Source organism: Primulina eburnea, chromosome 11 (assembly GCF_022965805.1).
Source record: "Primulina eburnea isolate SZY01 chromosome 11, ASM2296580v1, whole genome shotgun sequence".
NCBI lineage: Eukaryota > Viridiplantae > Streptophyta > Magnoliopsida > Lamiales > Gesneriaceae > Primulina > Primulina eburnea.
In genome coordinates, this window is record NC_133111.1 from 585108 (window position 1) to 602569 (window position 17462).

The window sequence follows — 17462 nt, forward strand, 5'->3', positions numbered from 1 at the left end:
GGATTTAATATTCAAACCTACTCCAAATATTTTGAGCATTTTTCTCATCTAATTTTGTTCTGAAAGAACAAATTTTCAAGTCCACCCTTTTTAGCTTTATTCGAACATACCATTAATTACTGTTGCTGTCACCAGTTCCTCATTAGTCGCTTCTTCGATTTCATTTCCTCAGATTTTGTAATATATTCTTACGTTCGACTCTGAAATTCGGACAACGAATATTGAGAATCTATATCGAAACACGGTTTCTGTTCGAAACCAAGAGCTTTCTGTTTCTTTGGTTTTATTATCATATAGGTGAAAAAAGCAAAAAATTTGTTTTTGACTCATGCTTTGAACGTCCTGTATATGGATAATTAACGTGAGCGCGAATATCTGTGATGGAGTTATTTAAGGGAGGGATTTGAATTTGCCTGTTTACTATCACAATTTCCATTGATTTCACAGGTCCCAGCACAAACTATATATTTTCCAGTGCATTGTTCTTCTACTTTTTTATATATGTATATTGACTCGGGTTTTTTTCCTGGATTATGGTTATGATTTTGCAGGGACTATTGTCTTATCTTACCACCTTGTTTCTTGGAAACTATTTCGATGCTTACCTGCGTAGCACGTTCGAAGCAGTCGAGCGATGAATCGCCCGTCGATCATAAGTCTGAAAAGCCCGATGCCGCTCCTGACAAACAGATGATTAAGACCCTCTCTTCTCAGGTAATCTGCTTTCTGGAGTTGCAATTTGGAGGGAATTGTGTTTGAAAAAATGTTCGGAAATTATGAAAGTTGTGGTTTTTTACAGGTCAGGAGTATGGCATTGAAGGCCTCGGGTGCTTATCGGCACTGCGCGCCATGCGCGAGTGAGAAGGAGGCGCATCTGAGGAGAGAAACGAGTTTCCTAAGCAGCGGGTCTGACTTGCTGAGGTCGGAGAAATTCCAGTGGTCATACCGGCGGACGGAGAGTTATAATTCGAGCACCACTGCTGGGAGAAGGGAGCTGGAATCTAGGCTGAAGGGGATATCTAACGGGGACGGGACACCGGTGTCGACGAGCCGCCGGCAAGTCGACACAGTGGTGTTTGTGGAAGAAAGCGAGCCGAAGGAGTGGGTGGCTCAGGTGGAACTCGGAGTTTTTATTACGTTTGTGTCCTTGCCACCTGGCGGCAATGATCTTAAGCAGATTCGATTCAGGTAATCAATTTTAATCACTTTTTCATGAGAAATTCCTTACATAAATTATTTTCCACTGAAATTTATGATGGTAGACTTGAATCAAGCAAGAAGTTCAAATGTAGTAAGTTGTTTTTAATAAATGAGATGTACATTGTTTTTATAATGCATATAAGCATGGACATTCATCATCGGTGGACTTGCCGAATCAAGATTGTGTATGCTTACCACAGTTTTTTACTTCAAACAAGAATTATCCTGCCGATGAAAATCTATTTCACGTCTCATTATTTTGTCATTATGGTCATTTAGATGTACTATTACAATGACATTAAATAATCTGATTAGGTACTCGCTGTCCTGGTTCATTCTCTCTGTACCGATTATTTCGCAAGGGAATGGATGCTTTCAAGCAAAGTCAAATGCAATCCAATTTTTTACATGCGATGAAGTCAAATCACCATTGATTTTTAGGCCCAATTTGTAATGAAACTGTGTAGTGTGTAGGTCAAACTTAGTGGATTGCCATAAAAGACAAGCACTTGTCTCTTTGGTGAAAGTTGGAAATGGTACAATATATATAATTCTTTTGAATCATACATTAATCCAAGCAATATGTCGGAATTGTTTTTCGGACGGGGCAACTATTATTACACAACAATATACTTCTGAATAATTGCACTTGCTTGCATCTGATCATAATCGAACATCGGTTGACAAGATCTAAAGCTTATAAATCATGTAACAGTCCAAATGCTATATATAGACTCTTTCAAGGTTTGAAATTATTACTTCCACGATGAGTTTCTACTATAACTTTGACGTTTGAATTATGTAACGAGCTTGAATTGCAGATTAGGGGGCCTTCCCATTATTATTCTTATTGTAGGGTATATATTGCATTGATTCATATGATCATCATCGCACGATGATTTATCTTGTTTACCGGGTTGAAATGCTTTGCTATGTAGCCGAGAAACATTCAACAAATGGCAAGCTCAACGGTGGTGGATGGAGAATTGTGAAAAAGTGATGGAACTTTACAATGTACCGAGGTTAAACCGCGAAGCATTCCCTCTGCCAACAACTCCAAGATCTGAAGACGATGGAAGTTCAAAGATTGAATCTTTCGAAGAAAGACCATTGACACCACCATTAGGTAGAGAACCACTTCCTCCTACGCTTTTCCGACCAACTGGAGGGGGAATGACATGCTTCTCATCAGATTCACTTGACCATCAATCGAAGCTTTCTCATTCTAACTATGATGCTTGTGATGCTGCCTCGACTCCTAAACCGATCTCAAGTATTGGTGGTGCTAAAACAGTGACGTCGTCCGTAGATGCCTCCATAAGAACCAGCTCCTCTCCAGATGTTGATCGCTCTGGAGAGATATCAATAAGTAATGCCAGTGATCTAGAAAGTGGATGGGTTGAACAAGATGAGCCAGGTGTGTATATTACCATCAGAGCGTTGCCTGATGGTAAACGAGAACTCAGACGGGTGAGATTCAGGTTAGTTTCTACCTTTCTATCTTTTCTTGAAGACATGAATAACGATATTCAAGGTCTAGAACATTAATTTCAAGATTATCACCCAGGCATGCGAAATGAAACACGAACAGTCTTTACGCTATGATAAAATTAAAATGCGCCTTGCCTTTTCCTTTTGGAAATTAATACTTGTGTCAACATGACACTGAATTGAAGTTAATGGCAGTCGAGAGAAATTTGGGGAGGTGCATGCAAGATTGTGGTGGGAAGAGAACAGAGCAAGGATACACAAGCAGTACCTGTGATTCAATTCAACAAGGCAAGCAGATCAGATGCTGCTTTTCAGGCAAATAATGGCTAAAGGTTCTTGGTTATAAAGTCAGAAGGCCAGTTCAGTACCCACAAAAGGGAGAGTAGCCTGTACAATGAGAATTTACAGTTTGTGACTCCATGAGAGAACCATCATGAATTTTGAATAAAAAATGATACGGGATTGCATAAAAATTGTGGCTTATTTGGGGATTCTAATCTTAACACATATATGGATCTTTGCTAGCTCTTATCATTGGAATGCGAACGACTACTAATGTTCGAATATGGAAATTGTTGAGTTACACCAAGATAATACCATTTTGTATTGACCAAGTGTAGCACATCGTTCGGTCAAATTTGAAAAGTTGGGACAAGAAATTGAGAAAAAGGAGAGTTGATCCTTGCTATGGGACAAATAAAAAGCTATCTTTTTAATGGATCAAACTAAGATTTCTCTCCATGTTTTTTTTGAAAAAAAAAAGGAAAAGAAATAGCAAGTTCAAGAGATGGGAGTCGACAACCCGTAGCACAAAATACTGTTTCTTAATGTGATTCTAAACTAAAATGCCTCGATCCTGCAATCCATGAGGAGGGTGAAACGGCAATTCGGTGGCAGCAAGCCGCTGGATATCTGCTGGCACCATCATTGAAGGAGACTGCTCCAGCTGGCCCATGGCGGCACTCCGCTGGAGAACTTGTGGTGGCGCCACCGGGCAGCGACAAATTGGACAATTCATATGGGAATAGAGCCACATGTCAATACAAGGGGCATGAAATGAGTGCTTACAAATCGGTAGCTGCCTAACTTCCTCGCCTTCTTCGAAAACTGACAGACAAACAGCACATTCTGACTCGTTTCTCATATCTTGCCCCGCCACCCCGTTCTTGTACTTGAAGCTGAAAACCGAGTCCAAATTAATATTTTGATATCTCCTACTCGAGCTCCGACCAGTGATCATTGCCCGTTGGCGGTCGCGGGAGTACCTGTCGGTGCTTAAATCTGTGCACCATTTTAAGACTACTAGATTATAAAGCGCAAGCACAACTGCAGCCGTTCCGACCACAACTAGGCCGTAGTACAAAATTGGCATGTTTGATTTTGATAAGGCAGATGGCGGCGGCATTAGATGGGGGCTCGGAGGGTGGTCTCCCATGGTAACTTTTCTCCCGGGAAGTTTGGTTTTGTATATCCTGTGAAATAGAACATTTAATTATCTCATGTTAGTAGTGGGAGGGAATAAAAAAGAAAATCTTGAAAAACTCCCAAGCTTAATAAGCAAATGATTTTGTGCTTCCTTCGGAAGTCCCGAGGCAACTATAATATGCCCATAGAATGAAGCTTTGAATAGTAGCAAATATTGCTCGAATCGACTCTAAATTATTATTGATATGAAGATTACTCCTATTTAGGGAACTTAGGATGTAACTATTATTGGAGGTCGTATTCTTGTGTTAATTGTCACATGTTAATTGGATAAAATCATTGGGAGTTGTATATATGATTTATAAAATCTTTTTTTGAGATAGTTTTTGGAATTGAGTTAGTTCCAAATCTCAATCTTAATATAGTATCGGAATCCAGATTCTACCGTTATGCATTAGACTGCTCATAGTTGAACTATCCGTTCTGGTCATAATTGAGTCACTCGTAAACTTCGCGGTCTAAATGTTTATTCCTTTATGTGATGAGTGTGTTAGTTGTGCCACATCGATTGGATAAAATCCATTAGAGTTACGTATATAGACTTAGATTATTCTTCTCATTGAACTAGATTTTGGAATTGCGTTAGTTTCAACCATCAATCTTAACAACTCGGAGGAAAAAAAATCTTTCCCAACATTCTTCATATCATTCTTTGTTACATAACAAAAAATTTGTAACTTCTTGTAACTTCTCATCATGAATAAATACGATAAATTTATTTTGGTTATCCAGATTATTACAAAAAAAAATGTTACATGAGATTTCTTCACTATATGCTGTCTATATTGAATATGAGAGTGATAAATTTTGATCAAGAAGTAGACATCAATTATTGAATGTTCAATTTTCAACCATGGTTCAATCAATCAATCAATCAAATGTTGAATAAGTGGCTCCAAGATTGTGACTTCGATATTAAGGTATTATTGGTTAATAATCTTGAAACAGTGGTTTTAAAGGTGGGAATTTTTATGTGCTGCAAACTGTCGGTGGCCTTGAATTATGAAATAGAGACAAATTTACGTTACAAATATGAAATCGATACGGCAGAGTCAGACGAAATGGATTATTGCAACCATAGCTAGAGTACAAGCCATTGTAATCAAGAAATTGATTTGTTATGCTGTATCAATCACGTTATTGGCACGTAACGCTTGCAATTATTTGGACAGTATAATTTTTTTTATTATTAATTTCTTCCATATGGATCTTATCAATCATTCGAATTCTTTCAATATGATATCACAACCTTCACGTTTGACTTTGATCTATACACCGATCCAAAAAAAATCTAATATATTCTATATTACATTAATAATTGATTGTGACATATTGAGTTTTTATTGGTGCGAAAATTTGTTCAATATGTTGAATTAGAAAAACAATTATAATTCATACGTGATATTTTATACTTGGTGTAACATATAATGTTGTGGAGGAATTTTTCTCATTCGGATACTTTATACTGCATCAACAAATATGGTCTCATTTTCTATGCATCAATTTAATAAACTACTTAATAATTTTGATATTGATTGCATTTTATTTGGGATATATGATAAGGGAAAAATAAAAAAAATGTAATTTTAATATATTATCGAGTTTCGTGTCTGATCCATAGACAGAAGACCAAAATTCAACTCTGAGAGCCAATTTGTATTGGGCTTTAGTCAAAGTGATTCCGATCCAATTTTGATTATCTGGGTCCATTAGAAAACATTTTCATTAAAAAATATCATTCACATCAGATTTCATGTCCGACAAAAATTTATGTGAGACAGTCTCATGTGTCGTATTTTGTGAGACGGATATTTTGTTTGAGTTATCTATGAAAAAATATTAATTTTTGTGCTAAAATATTAATTTTTATGGTGAATATCGATAGGGTTGACCCGTCTCACAGATAAATATTCGTAAAATCGTCTTACAAAAGACCTACTCTTCATGTCGTTATCTTTTGATTTGACAAAACAGTGGTGATATGGTTAATTTTTTTGACTTCATATAAAATTGTGATAAAAATCATTGCTTTGCATTACGACTTGATTTATTTTTCCAAGAAAAAGAGAAAAATAAATTCTTGGAAAAATAAATAGAAAACGTGTTGCAACCCAACACGGTTTTATTCTTATGCTAACCCGGACCAAGCTTTCCAGGATTGGATCTTGATTATCCTTATCCAGTCAGCTTGTCTTGTACAATTATTATTATTTATTTTACTTTACCTAATCCGATAGCCCATTGGTCAACTTGTCAATTCCATCACAATAAAAAAATTCGCAGGGCAACAGCACCCCGTTCTTGAATGATTGATTCATCTGTACTTCCATTTGAATACTATGATAATCTGAGTGGTTCTTTTACAATTCTCAAATATACGGTACTTTTTTGAATACCATTTTTTTTCCAAGGTTAATCAATAAAAAAAATTATTCAACTTTTCAAACGAAAAAAGCATTGAAACAATAATAATTTATATTTAAATATTGCTTTGATTTTTTTGTTGTTTTAATATAAAAATAGTATTTCCTGCTTTTGGAGTGTTGAGCTCTTCTTGAACGCCATAACGTCAATGGTTTTGTGCCCGAAGTGTTTTGACTCTGCGATTCCGTACACTTCGATCTCAATGGAGTGCTGTCGGTTCTTGAAGTGTCGAGGGACGTCGGTTTTAAAGTTTATAAATTACTAAGGAAAAATAGACAAGAGAGGAGGCGGCAAATTTCAATTTTGACAATCCATCAGTTTAAATTTTGACAATCCATCAGTTTACAATCAAGATTCGTACTTTTTCATCTGATTTTCATGGAAAGTGGAATGGCATTGAAAGACAAGGGGGTGAATTACGATGTTGTTGTCGAGATTCAGAATCCGGGCACTGAGGAAACTTCAAGAAAAAGTGCTGATTTTCAAAGAAATGGTGTTTCTGAATCCAAGGAGGATTTACCTAGAGCACAGAAGAACTTAGTTCCACCTCCAGATTTCTCTGCAAAACCACCCCTTGGACCTGCTATCAGGCAAAGATCTCTTTCAAAATCAGCTTACTCTAAGCCAAAGTCAAGAATAGTGGAGCCTCCACATACAAGCAAAACGAAGCCAGTTGAAGAAAATGTTCAAACTGCTCCTCCCGCAAAGTCACCTCACATACTTTCGCCTAAAGTTGCTTCGCCTTCTGTAAAAGTTAATCCTGGTACTCCAAAAGCATCTGCTCCAATTACGCCAAAAACACCTCTAATGGCGGCTGCTGGAGGAAACGATGACGAGGATGACGATGATAAGGTATACGAAGCTGAAACCTTTAAGAATCTCAAAGCTAAGCGTGGTAAGAAAGTGAAATTCTTGATTCTGATTGAATGGATCGCTTTTGTGTCCCTAATTACTATTTTAATTACGAGCTTAACCGTTAACAAGTTGAAGGGCCTTGAGATTTGGGGTTTGAAATTGTGGAGATGGTGTGTTTTGGTATCGGTTATCTTTTGTGGTCGTCTGTTCACTGGCTGGTTTACTAATACTCTGGTTTTCTTGATTGAAAAGAACTTTTTGCTCAAGAAAAAGGTTTTGTATTTTATTTTTGCCTTGAAAAAGAGTTTTCGTGTCGTAATTTGGTTGGCCTTGATTCTTTTAGCTTGGGGCTTGTTGTTTAATCGCGGGGTTAAAAGATCACATGACGCTACTAAGATTCTAAATCATATAACTAGAGGCATTGTGTCTACTCTTGTTGCGGCCGTTCTGTGGATGGGGAAGACACTTTTAGTAAAGTTGGTGGCTTCATCTTTTCATGTTAGAACATACTTTGATAGGATTCAAGAATCTATATTTCATCAGTACATTCTTGAGGCACTTTCGCGTGCTCCAACATTTGATAGTGCTGTGAATGACGATAATTCAAGGCTCAGCTGTCAATTGAGTTTCAATAGTGTGAAAACTGGGAAACAAGAGAAGGGTGAGGTGATTAATGTGGATAAACTTTACAAGATTAGGCGTGAGAAGGTCTCGGCTTGGACAATGGGAGGGTTGATTAAAGTTATAAGTAGTTCAGGATTGACAACTGTTTCTGAGTTAATTGACGACAGCCTTGAAGAGGAACGTGGAGAATCGAAAGAAATTACGAGTGAGGTTGGGGCAAGGGCTGCAGCTAAGCGAATATTTAGAAATGTTGCAAAACATGACCACAAGTAAGAATTCATGTCTTTGCATAACTTAGCTTCTTTTAATTTGATAATTTTTGTGTGCAAATGTGTGAGTTGATATCGTGCTATGGTTTAGGTATATTGAACAGGATGATCTTTTACTTTTCATGCCTAAAGAAGAAGTTGACAATGCATTTCCACTCTTTGAAGGAGCTGCAGAAACAGGGAGGATTACCAAATCATCCTTCAGAAATTGGGTGGTAAAATTCTTTCCTTATTATTTTACATTTTACGTTCTTACCGAGAGAAAAATTAAATAAATTTGGGTTGTGTGCGCATGGAATGATCTGATTTGGGTACATCAATTTGAAACTTAAATTTCGAATTTAATATTCTGCCTATTTGAAATCTAATTGTCGATGCCAAACCTTAATTTATTTGTAACAAATTTGAATCTCCCATATAGTTACCTATATTGAAAGCATTGATTTCAAATGATTCAATCTAAACACAACCTTTAGTTAATCTCCATCAATGGGGATACTTTTGAATGAAATAAGAACAAACCATCGAAAAATATAAAATGATTCTATGGTAGTTTCTCAGTTGGCTGGAGCTTGTTTTGAGAATAATTTTCATTTATCTGCAGGTAAAGGCGTATAACGAACGAAAATGCTTAGCAGTCTCCCTAAAAGATGCCAAAACAGCTATAGAGGAGCTTAATAAGATCGCGTCAGGAATTATACTTATTGTGATAATTATAGTCTGGTTACTTTTGATGGAAATCACAACCAACAAAGTCTTGATCTTTATTTCATCTCAGATGTTACTTGTTGTATTCATGTTTGGTAACACTGCTAAAATGGTTTTTGAAGCCATGATATTCGTATTTGTGATGCACCCTTTTGATGTCGGTGATCGTTGTGTCGTTGATGGCGTGCAGGTACCTCTCTTTGGATATGTGTATATATGTATAAAGACATTTCGGTCCATTTAATACCATCATCATATATTTCTTTTCTTGAAATTTCGCAGATGGTGGTTGATGAGATGAACATTTTGACCACAATCTTTCTGAAACCTGACAATGAAAAGATATACTATCCTAATTCAGTATTGGCCACCAAACCAATCAGCAATTTCAATCGGAGTCCAGAAATGGGCGATTCAGTGGACTTCGCTGTTGATTTTTCCACTTCAGTAGAGAAAATATCAGAGATGAAGGATAAAATAAAAGCGTACGAAAGACTCAATCTTTTCACCTCTATATATATCTATATATACTTCGAATAGTGCATCATGATAATGCTTAAACCTGTGTAGTCATTTTTTAAAAGTGGAGAAGGGTTCGTTTTTCGCTATTGAATTTATTTTTCAAACAACATAAATTCAATTCCACAGAACATTTTACACAATTGTTGACTAGACAATATGAGTTATATCTTCGTTATTCATACTAACTTGATCCTTTTGTTGTGAATGATATTTAGGTTTCCCAATATCAGTCACCTAATTGTTGTGCATTTTGATGATCAGATACTTGGAGAGTAAGCCTCAACAGTGGCATCCCAATTTCAGCGTTCAGCTTAAAGAAATTGTTGATGTTCACAAGTTGAACATGGCACTTTATGTTAATCATACAATGAACTTTCAAAATTCTGGAGAAAGGGGCAATCGCAAATCTGATCTCGTTTTCGAACTTAAGAGAATATTCGAGGAGCTCGGTATTACGTACAGACTTCTGCCTCAGGGCGTGCAGGTCAGCTATGCCTGAGCAGAAACGGCAACACCAGACATTTGTGATACACAGATGAGTTTGGGTTGTTGGATATAGACTGTGGTCTATATTTTTTGTTTACTTTTTCATTTTTCCTTTTCTTCATCTTCACCTTTTAACATGTATATGTTCACTTTATGAAACATTTTTTGACCATATTGACGCATTTGAGGCGACTCGAAAAATTGCAATACCAATAAATAACTGGAGTTGAGCTTATATCTTTGTGCAATATATGTTATTGTTTTACAGCTAGTAGGTTGCTGCATGCATTGGAATTAGTAGTCGACTAAGAGCGCGAAAAAGACTAAAATATTAAGAAAATTAAACAAAATGATGCAAAAAGAATCGTGTACAAAATCAATAATTTTTCTGAATTTATTTTCATCTCTTTGGATAATTACTTGTGGTTTATCCTTGAAACCCACCCCCACCTACTTCATTTGAATCATGTACAAAATCAATAAGAGAATGATTATCTTTTTAAAAAACCAAAAACAAAAACAAAAAACAACGAGAGAAAGGGAATGAATGAATAAGTGCAATCGATCACGCCATCATCCCCCAAGTGTAACTCATTGGGTCCACCAACCAATCAATTGACACTGGAAAATGTAGTCTAGGAGCATCATCTAAGGGGAGCCACTCATATCCAGAAAAAAAAAAGTGTCATCTATTGCATAATATAAATATTTAAAAGTATATAAGATAGTGATTTTCATTCAATTATAATGTATATATATTATTATAAATAACACCATTACTTTATAATTTTTACTAATCTAAAAATGGATATCTGAAATTGGGATGGAGGAGGAAATACAAGAAGAAGCCAAACAAGTAAAGAAAGGGATAAGCATATACTGAATATTTCTATTTGTTTATAGTCATTATGATCTAATTTTCATAGACACAACAATTTAAGGTTTTTTTTAATAATACAAAATGTAGGCCATGCAACATGGGATTGCAGAAAATAGAAGATATATACTGACTGACAGTGTATTCTATATTTTATCTGATTTAAAATTTTAAATATCTATGTATGAAAAGAAGTAGGCCATGTCTCTGTGAGATTCTGTTCCTGTGAGTGGGAGTGAGACTGGAAGCTGAAAAGAAACAACTCCAAAGCTGCTTTCTTTGAATTTTGTGCAGAGGGTTTTGTTGTCGTATTTGTTCACTGAAAAAAAAAGGCCTCAACAATGATTCCTCCAACCAAAATGATCAATAAATTTATGCTACGAGATTTACATGATGATGAATCCTTATATATATTTTTAAAAGTAAAAGGAGACTGTTGTCGGCCAATAAATGCATAGGTAGGAAGGTTGACATAGGTTGGAAAGATGAAAGAAAGCGTTTAATTAATTGTGAAATTCATGAAAATGATACTATAAATAAATGTCTCCTTCCCTCATTTCATACCATTTTTTTTCAAGTTTTCTCTCATTTCATAATATTTGAGTGCTTAGTTCTATAATATTTGTGAGGTGTTCGTTCTCATATATTAAAAGAATGTATGTTCTCTTTGGAAACACAGTGAGTTGTTGTACAAAGTAAAATATTATTGTGAAATTCTTTTCATCTTGTCCGTAATTTTTACCCTAATAATTTTTAGGTGTTTTCCACGTAAATCTCGGTGTCCAATTTATTCTTTATTTTAATATTTATTATCTCAAATTACAGTACGTGAGATCAACAAGTGATATCATAACCTTGGTTTAAAATTTCTTAAAATTCTGAGTATGCTCTGTGGTTGCAGCCTAGACTGATCTTCCACATCAGAAAAGTTTTTCTTTAGATTTTTTTATTAAGGCGAGATTATTTTGTCCAGTATACTAAATTTTTGTAGACATAATGACGGACATGTACAAGATAACAAAGTTCAATGAAAGCAATTTTATGACATGGAAAATAACGATAGAAGTAATTCTAAGAAAGGAGAATTGCTTAACGACTATTGGAGACGGAGGAAATTAGGGACGATAGAAAGTAGAATGAGATGAATGATAATGTTGTTGTCAATTTACACTTGGCTATAACAGACGAATATTGTTAAATATCTCTGAGATAAAAACATCAAAATTTTTTGGGATATTCTAAGGTCAAGTCGCTACACAATATGATTTTCCTAAAGAGAAGGCTTTTATACTTTTCAGATGACGGAATCTTCGTCGATGACCGACCATATCAACACACTAAATACTATATTTGTCCAACTCACTTCCATGTGGCATAAAATAGGAGAAAATAAACGTGCAGAGCTTTTACTTCAAAGTCTCCCAGATTCATGTAATCAACTTATCAGCAACATAACCAACAATATTCTTATGGGCTTGCAGGTTATGTCACTGAAATCAATATTGCATATTGACTGTTATCTGAGGATGATGAGCAATCGATTTTCCACGAAGCTACTCAAAGCTCGGATGTATCCTTGTGGATGATAGCAATGCAAGAAGAGTTGGATGCATTAGACAAGAATAAAACTTGGGATCTTGTTACACTATCACGAGGGAGAAACAGATGGGTCTATAAGATCAAACGTGATGTCAATAACCAAGCGGAGCGATGTGTGCTAGATTGGTGGTAAAAGGATATGCTCAGAAAGAAGACATTGACTTCAATGAAATATTTTCTCATGTGGTTCGGCTTACAACAGTCAGCGTAGTAACAACATCTAGAACAACTAATTTTGAAAACAACGTTTTTTGATGGATATCTTGAAGAAGAAATCTATATGCTCCAGCCAGAAGGTTTTGTGGGAAAAGGCAAAGAGAACTTGGTTTGCATGTTGAACAAATCTCTGTACGATCTCAAACAGGTGCCAAAGTCTTGGTACAAGAGATTTGATTCCTATATCATGAGCCTTGGATACAACAGACTGAGTGCAGAACCTTGTACATATTTCAAGAGGTCTGGTGATTATTATATCATTTTACCGTTGTATGTGGACGACATGTTGGTAGCAGGTCCCAACAAAGAACATGTCCAAGGATTGAAGGCACAGTTGGCTAGGGAATTTGATATGAAGGACTTGAGATCAGCAAACAAGATTCTAGGAATGCAAGTTCATCGAGACAGAAGTAACAAAAAGATTTGGCTTTCCCAAAAAAATTATTTGAAGAAAATCTTGCAACGTTTTAACATGCAATATAGTAAGTCAATTTCGACCCCTCTTCTTGTTAACTTTAAGTTATCTTCCAAAATGTGTCCTAGCACTGCATCAGAGAGGATGGAGATATCTCGAGTACCAGATGCATTAGTAATGGGAAGTTTGACATGATCTGTACAAGACCGAACATTGCTCAAGCACTGAGAGCAGTTAGTCGGTATATGGTGAATCATGGAAAAGAGCATTGGATTACTGTTAAGAGGATCCTTAGATACATTAAGGGTACCTCAAATGCTGCATTATGTTTTGGAGAATTGAATTTACGCTCAGGGGCTATGTTGATTCAGATTATGCAGGTGATCCTGATAAGAGAAAATCTACCACTGGTTATGTGTTTACACTTGCAGGGGAGCAGCAAGCTGGGTTTCAAAATTACAAACAGTTGTGACGTTATATACAACAGAAGCAGAATACATAGCAGCTACTCAAGTGAGTTGTTGTACACCGTAAAATATTATAGTGAAATTCTTTTCATCTTGTCCGTGGCTTTTACTCTAATTATTTTTAAGTGTTTTTCACATAAATCTTGATATCAAATTTATTTTTTATTTTTATATTTATCATCTTAAATTATTGTACGTGAGACCAACAACTCCAAGAACAAACAAATCGAAAAACGAGCACAGGACGAAAACTTTATCCATCCACAGCTAACAGCTTCCCTTGAGCTTTTGAGTTCTGAACAAAGAATGCTCAGTTGGGAAGTCCAAAAGGGTGTCAATAAAGTTGGTGTCTTGAGAAAAAGATCAATCATATTAAAGAACATACTGATAAAAAAAAAGTTTGTAAAGTTGCATAAATGAATGAGCAAAAGCCACCAACTTTGGCGTTTCATGAGATTTACCTCCACTTAAATTAGAATCAGAGAATGAACCACAAATCAAGAAAAATACAAATATCTTGTGTTGATTTAGAAGAGTGTTGCTCAATTACAATGTAGGAGTAACAATTTTAGGCTACAATTAAAACATTAAGAGAAAATTCAACTAACATAATTGACAGTTTTTTTTGTCTCTCCACGATGTAAAGAATAAAGAACAGAAGGCCCTTATTCTTCCGTTCCTTTGTTTCATCAAGAGGGCCTAAGCCTTTTGTGCCCACCAGATTTCAAAACACCACTTGAATCTCCTTCAGATGAAGCATCCATGGATTTTGTAAACGAACTCGAAAGGTCGGCGTAAAGATGGACCACCCTGCTGATATTATTGTTCAGTTCTTTAATCAATCCCACATTTCTGCTCAAATTGTCAGGTATCTTGGACTCATGATTCTGATTAATCTCATTGATTAGTAGCCTATTCTGATCTAATATGGTCTGAACTTGAACAAAACTCTTCTGAAAAGTCTGCAAGATCTTGCCGTCTAACTGTGGCACATTACCAAGGCCTGAGAATGTATCCCCCTCCATTTTGGGATCCAATTAAAGCAAAATCAATGCTGCACAAGGGAAAAATAATCAAAGAATGGAGATACAGTTCGAAACACTGTCATTATAACACAAAAGATTTTAGTAAGCCCAGTGGACTCACAGTCGAGTTGTTTGAGAATCCTATAGAATGAATTTATAATAATAGTATTTTAGGGAAACCCCATCATCATATATTCTTACTTGAACTTGCTTATGTTATCAAAAAGCACAGACAAACATGTAAGGTTTAGAATTTTTTAAAAGACAATTTGGGAAAAAGAGACAAGATCTGAACTTGATATCATCACGCACGCACATTGACTATGATGGGTTCTTCTTTTCTGAAAAGAATCAAGAAACAAACACGTAAATTTCTGATATCACACAGTTGACCATTTCACTATACCCTAAGAACTGTTATGCGATAATCCCTATAATCATAGTCATAATTATTCCTAATATTAATTAGAATCTTGATTATTACTGCAATTATTATTCTTTTATGAGGCAGGTTGAAAGCAGATCCCATTGCCATAAAAGAAACCTTTTTACAATGTGTACTAAAATAAATCCATCCAAATGCTAAGCTCAGAATTTCAGAGAAGGTCCCAGAAACCATTGAACTTAATCATAAACCAGCAAAAAAAAAAGGTTGAAACAAATCCAGTTTAATATGAGCCTCAGCCATTCTTGAAGTAATTTCTGCAGTAGACTATAAAGAAAAAGGGATTTTTAACCATTTGAAGCAACCTATGGGTTGTGATATAAAATTCTGAAAAAGCCGAAAACAAGGACGAAATGGGAAATTCAAATGTTGGAACCGTACGCAAAAGATTGCAGTTGCAGAGGGGATTAAATAGATTATATAAAATAAAATTCTTGAATGGAAAACCCAAAGGAAAAGGAACAAAGTAGCTGAAACCCATCAAACAAAACAATAAATCGAACCAAAAAACAGCATAAAGATCTGAAATTGAGGGACAGAAATTCATGAAAAATAGACTCTTTTCTCACACAGACAGGCAACCAAAATAAAAAAATTCAAAATATATCGAACTCCCAAGTATCAAGGCTCGGGACGATGAAGATTTCAGAAAACCCAAGAACCTCGGAGCTCAAAAAAAAAACCCAGATTTTAATTCTAAAGACAACTATGTAATAACTCCACTTTCAAGAATCTCGTGGGGATGATGAATTCTTGTACACAACAGGAAAACGTATACATCACTCTTTTATATTTGTATGTATATGTATACGTGTATTATACATTAATTTCACAGAGTATGTGTATCTGTGTTACGCACCTGGAAAAGCTGGGAACATTTTGGATTGAAAGAAAGAGAAGACAGAGATTGAGAGAGTTAGGGAAAGATCGGCGATTTAATCGAATCTCGCAACAAAGAGAGAGAATATGTAGATTTGTCAGTCGCCCTTCTTCCCACCCTCGTTTCACATTTGTTATTTCAAATAGAATATATTTTCCATTTCTAAAATTTTATTTATCTTTTGGGTCGTGAATTATATTTTGTTTATTAAAATTAATAAATACTATAATAACTAGTCGAGACATTTAGAATTTGGAAATAAAATATATCGATAATTTGACGTAAAATCTAATGACATAGTATCATTTTGACATATAATAATAAAAAAATTAAATCAAAATTAGTGGTAATTATATAGTAAAATATGAAAATTGAGAGATTATATGGTTAAAAAAAATATATCCTCAAATTTCCACTAATTAAATTTATTTATTGGCCCAGTAAGCATGAAACCAAGTCTAGTCTGTCTATTATTGATTGGAGAGAGTTGCGATTAATTATTGTTAGTGTAGTGAATTTTGTTAAACTCCGATTTCAAATGATTTTAATCTTCCAAATGCGACATAGATTTGTGTCAATGTAGAGTCGGCTAAATGACCAACCTTCACGATAGAGTGACTAGTGTTGATGTGGAAGTCCTTAATTTGTTGGAAACTGTCCAATTTATTCTTCATTTAATTTTATAAAACTAGGTTCTTGTATCATTTCCTAGTTTTTTGATGAAATCTCAAAAAATTTATCGAAATTTTTGGTACATCGAAATTTCTGTACGGTAAATATATGAAATTTGAAATCTTCGGTATATATTAAAAAGCCAAAATAATATATATAAATTAAAAATTATATAATATTTTTAAATAATAAAGTTATTGTTTTTAAAAAAATATAAGATAATTTTTTTGGTATAAAACGTATATTGATCCCGTACCAAAATAAAGAATTTAACTTCTGTTTGGACTCATCATGTTAGAATATTCCAAATGAAAGTTCAGTTAAGCAACTCGATTCGTAGTTGAGAATTTAAACAGCTGAGAAGTTTTATCTCTGTCGCCTAACCTTACAGCTATCTAGAGGACTGGATGTTGGGTCTTGACTTGTTAAAAAACTGACAAGCTTTAGAAATCACATGACCTCAGACATTGTTGCAAAGAAAATAGATGAAGAAGTCGCACATGTTGCGGTTGAAGTTTATTGGTGTTCATTGATATCTTGGATCTCCAGATACATGTTGTGGTTGGTATTTATTGTCTTGATGGATTTGTTTTGTATATATATTTTCTCGTCTCTTTGACTGTCTTGAGGAATTTGTTTAGTATTAGTTATCAATGCCTTTGAAATTACAAGAGAATGAAGTTTTTTATATATATTTTTTCAGTAAGACGGTATTTTACCGATAACGTACAGAAACTTCATCATACAGACTTTTCGCCAATGATATCATTTTTTCCCTATCAGTATTTTCGATACGATATAC

At 35.1% G+C, this 17462-nt stretch overlaps 4 protein-coding genes across 7 annotated transcripts; 2 read left to right on the forward strand and 2 right to left on the reverse strand.

Moving 5' to 3' along the window:
• Nucleotides 1-6: 6 nt before the first annotated feature.
• Nucleotides 7-3531, forward strand: LOC140804722 (protein Brevis radix-like 4). Of its 2 annotated transcripts, none has more exons than XM_073160819.1 (5): nt 7-297; nt 552-714; nt 800-1188; nt 2139-2681; nt 2887-3531. In XM_073160819.1, exons 2-5 carry the CDS (start codon nt 598-600, stop codon nt 2963-2965), a joined length of 1128 nt encoding a protein of 375 aa, XP_073016920.1. In that variant the 5' UTR covers nt 7-297; nt 552-597; the 3' UTR covers nt 2966-3531. The 2 variants fall into 2 exon arrangements, with proteins under 2 accessions (XP_073016920.1, XP_073016918.1); XM_073160817.1 differs by having other exon boundaries at nt 8-447.
• On the reverse strand, nt 3527-4126 carry LOC140804461 (RING-H2 finger protein ATL1-like). Its single transcript, XM_073160500.1, has one exon. It carries the CDS (start codon nt 4124-4126, stop codon nt 3527-3529), a length of 600 nt encoding a protein of 199 aa, XP_073016601.1.
• Nucleotides 4127-6619: 2493 nt separating this feature from the next.
• On the forward strand, nt 6620-10299 carry LOC140804302 (mechanosensitive ion channel protein 10-like). The gene is made up of 5 exons (XM_073160213.1): nt 6620-8348; nt 8440-8563; nt 8953-9246; nt 9339-9541; nt 9840-10299. The coding sequence occupies exons 1-5, from the start codon at nt 6979-6981 to the stop codon at nt 10075-10077; spliced, it is 2229 nt and encodes a 742-aa protein (XP_073016314.1). The 5' UTR covers nt 6620-6978; the 3' UTR covers nt 10078-10299.
• A 3839-nt stretch (nt 10300-14138) lies between these two features.
• On the reverse strand, nt 14139-16114 carry LOC140805285 (protein ELF4-LIKE 3-like). Of its 3 annotated transcripts, none has more exons than XM_073161539.1 (2): nt 15968-16114; nt 14139-14692 (listed from the first exon to the last, which is right to left on the reverse strand). In XM_073161539.1, the coding sequence occupies exon 2, from the start codon at nt 14661-14663 to the stop codon at nt 14328-14330; it is 336 nt and encodes a 111-aa protein (XP_073017640.1). In that variant the 5' UTR covers nt 14664-14692; nt 15968-16114; the 3' UTR covers nt 14139-14327. The 3 variants fall into 3 exon arrangements, with proteins under 3 accessions (XP_073017640.1, XP_073017641.1, XP_073017642.1); XM_073161540.1 differs by lacking the exon at nt 15968-16114 and adding an exon at nt 15490-15956; XM_073161541.1 differs by lacking the exon at nt 15968-16114 and adding an exon at nt 14959-15483.
• Between the last annotated feature and the right edge of the window lie 1348 nt (nt 16115-17462).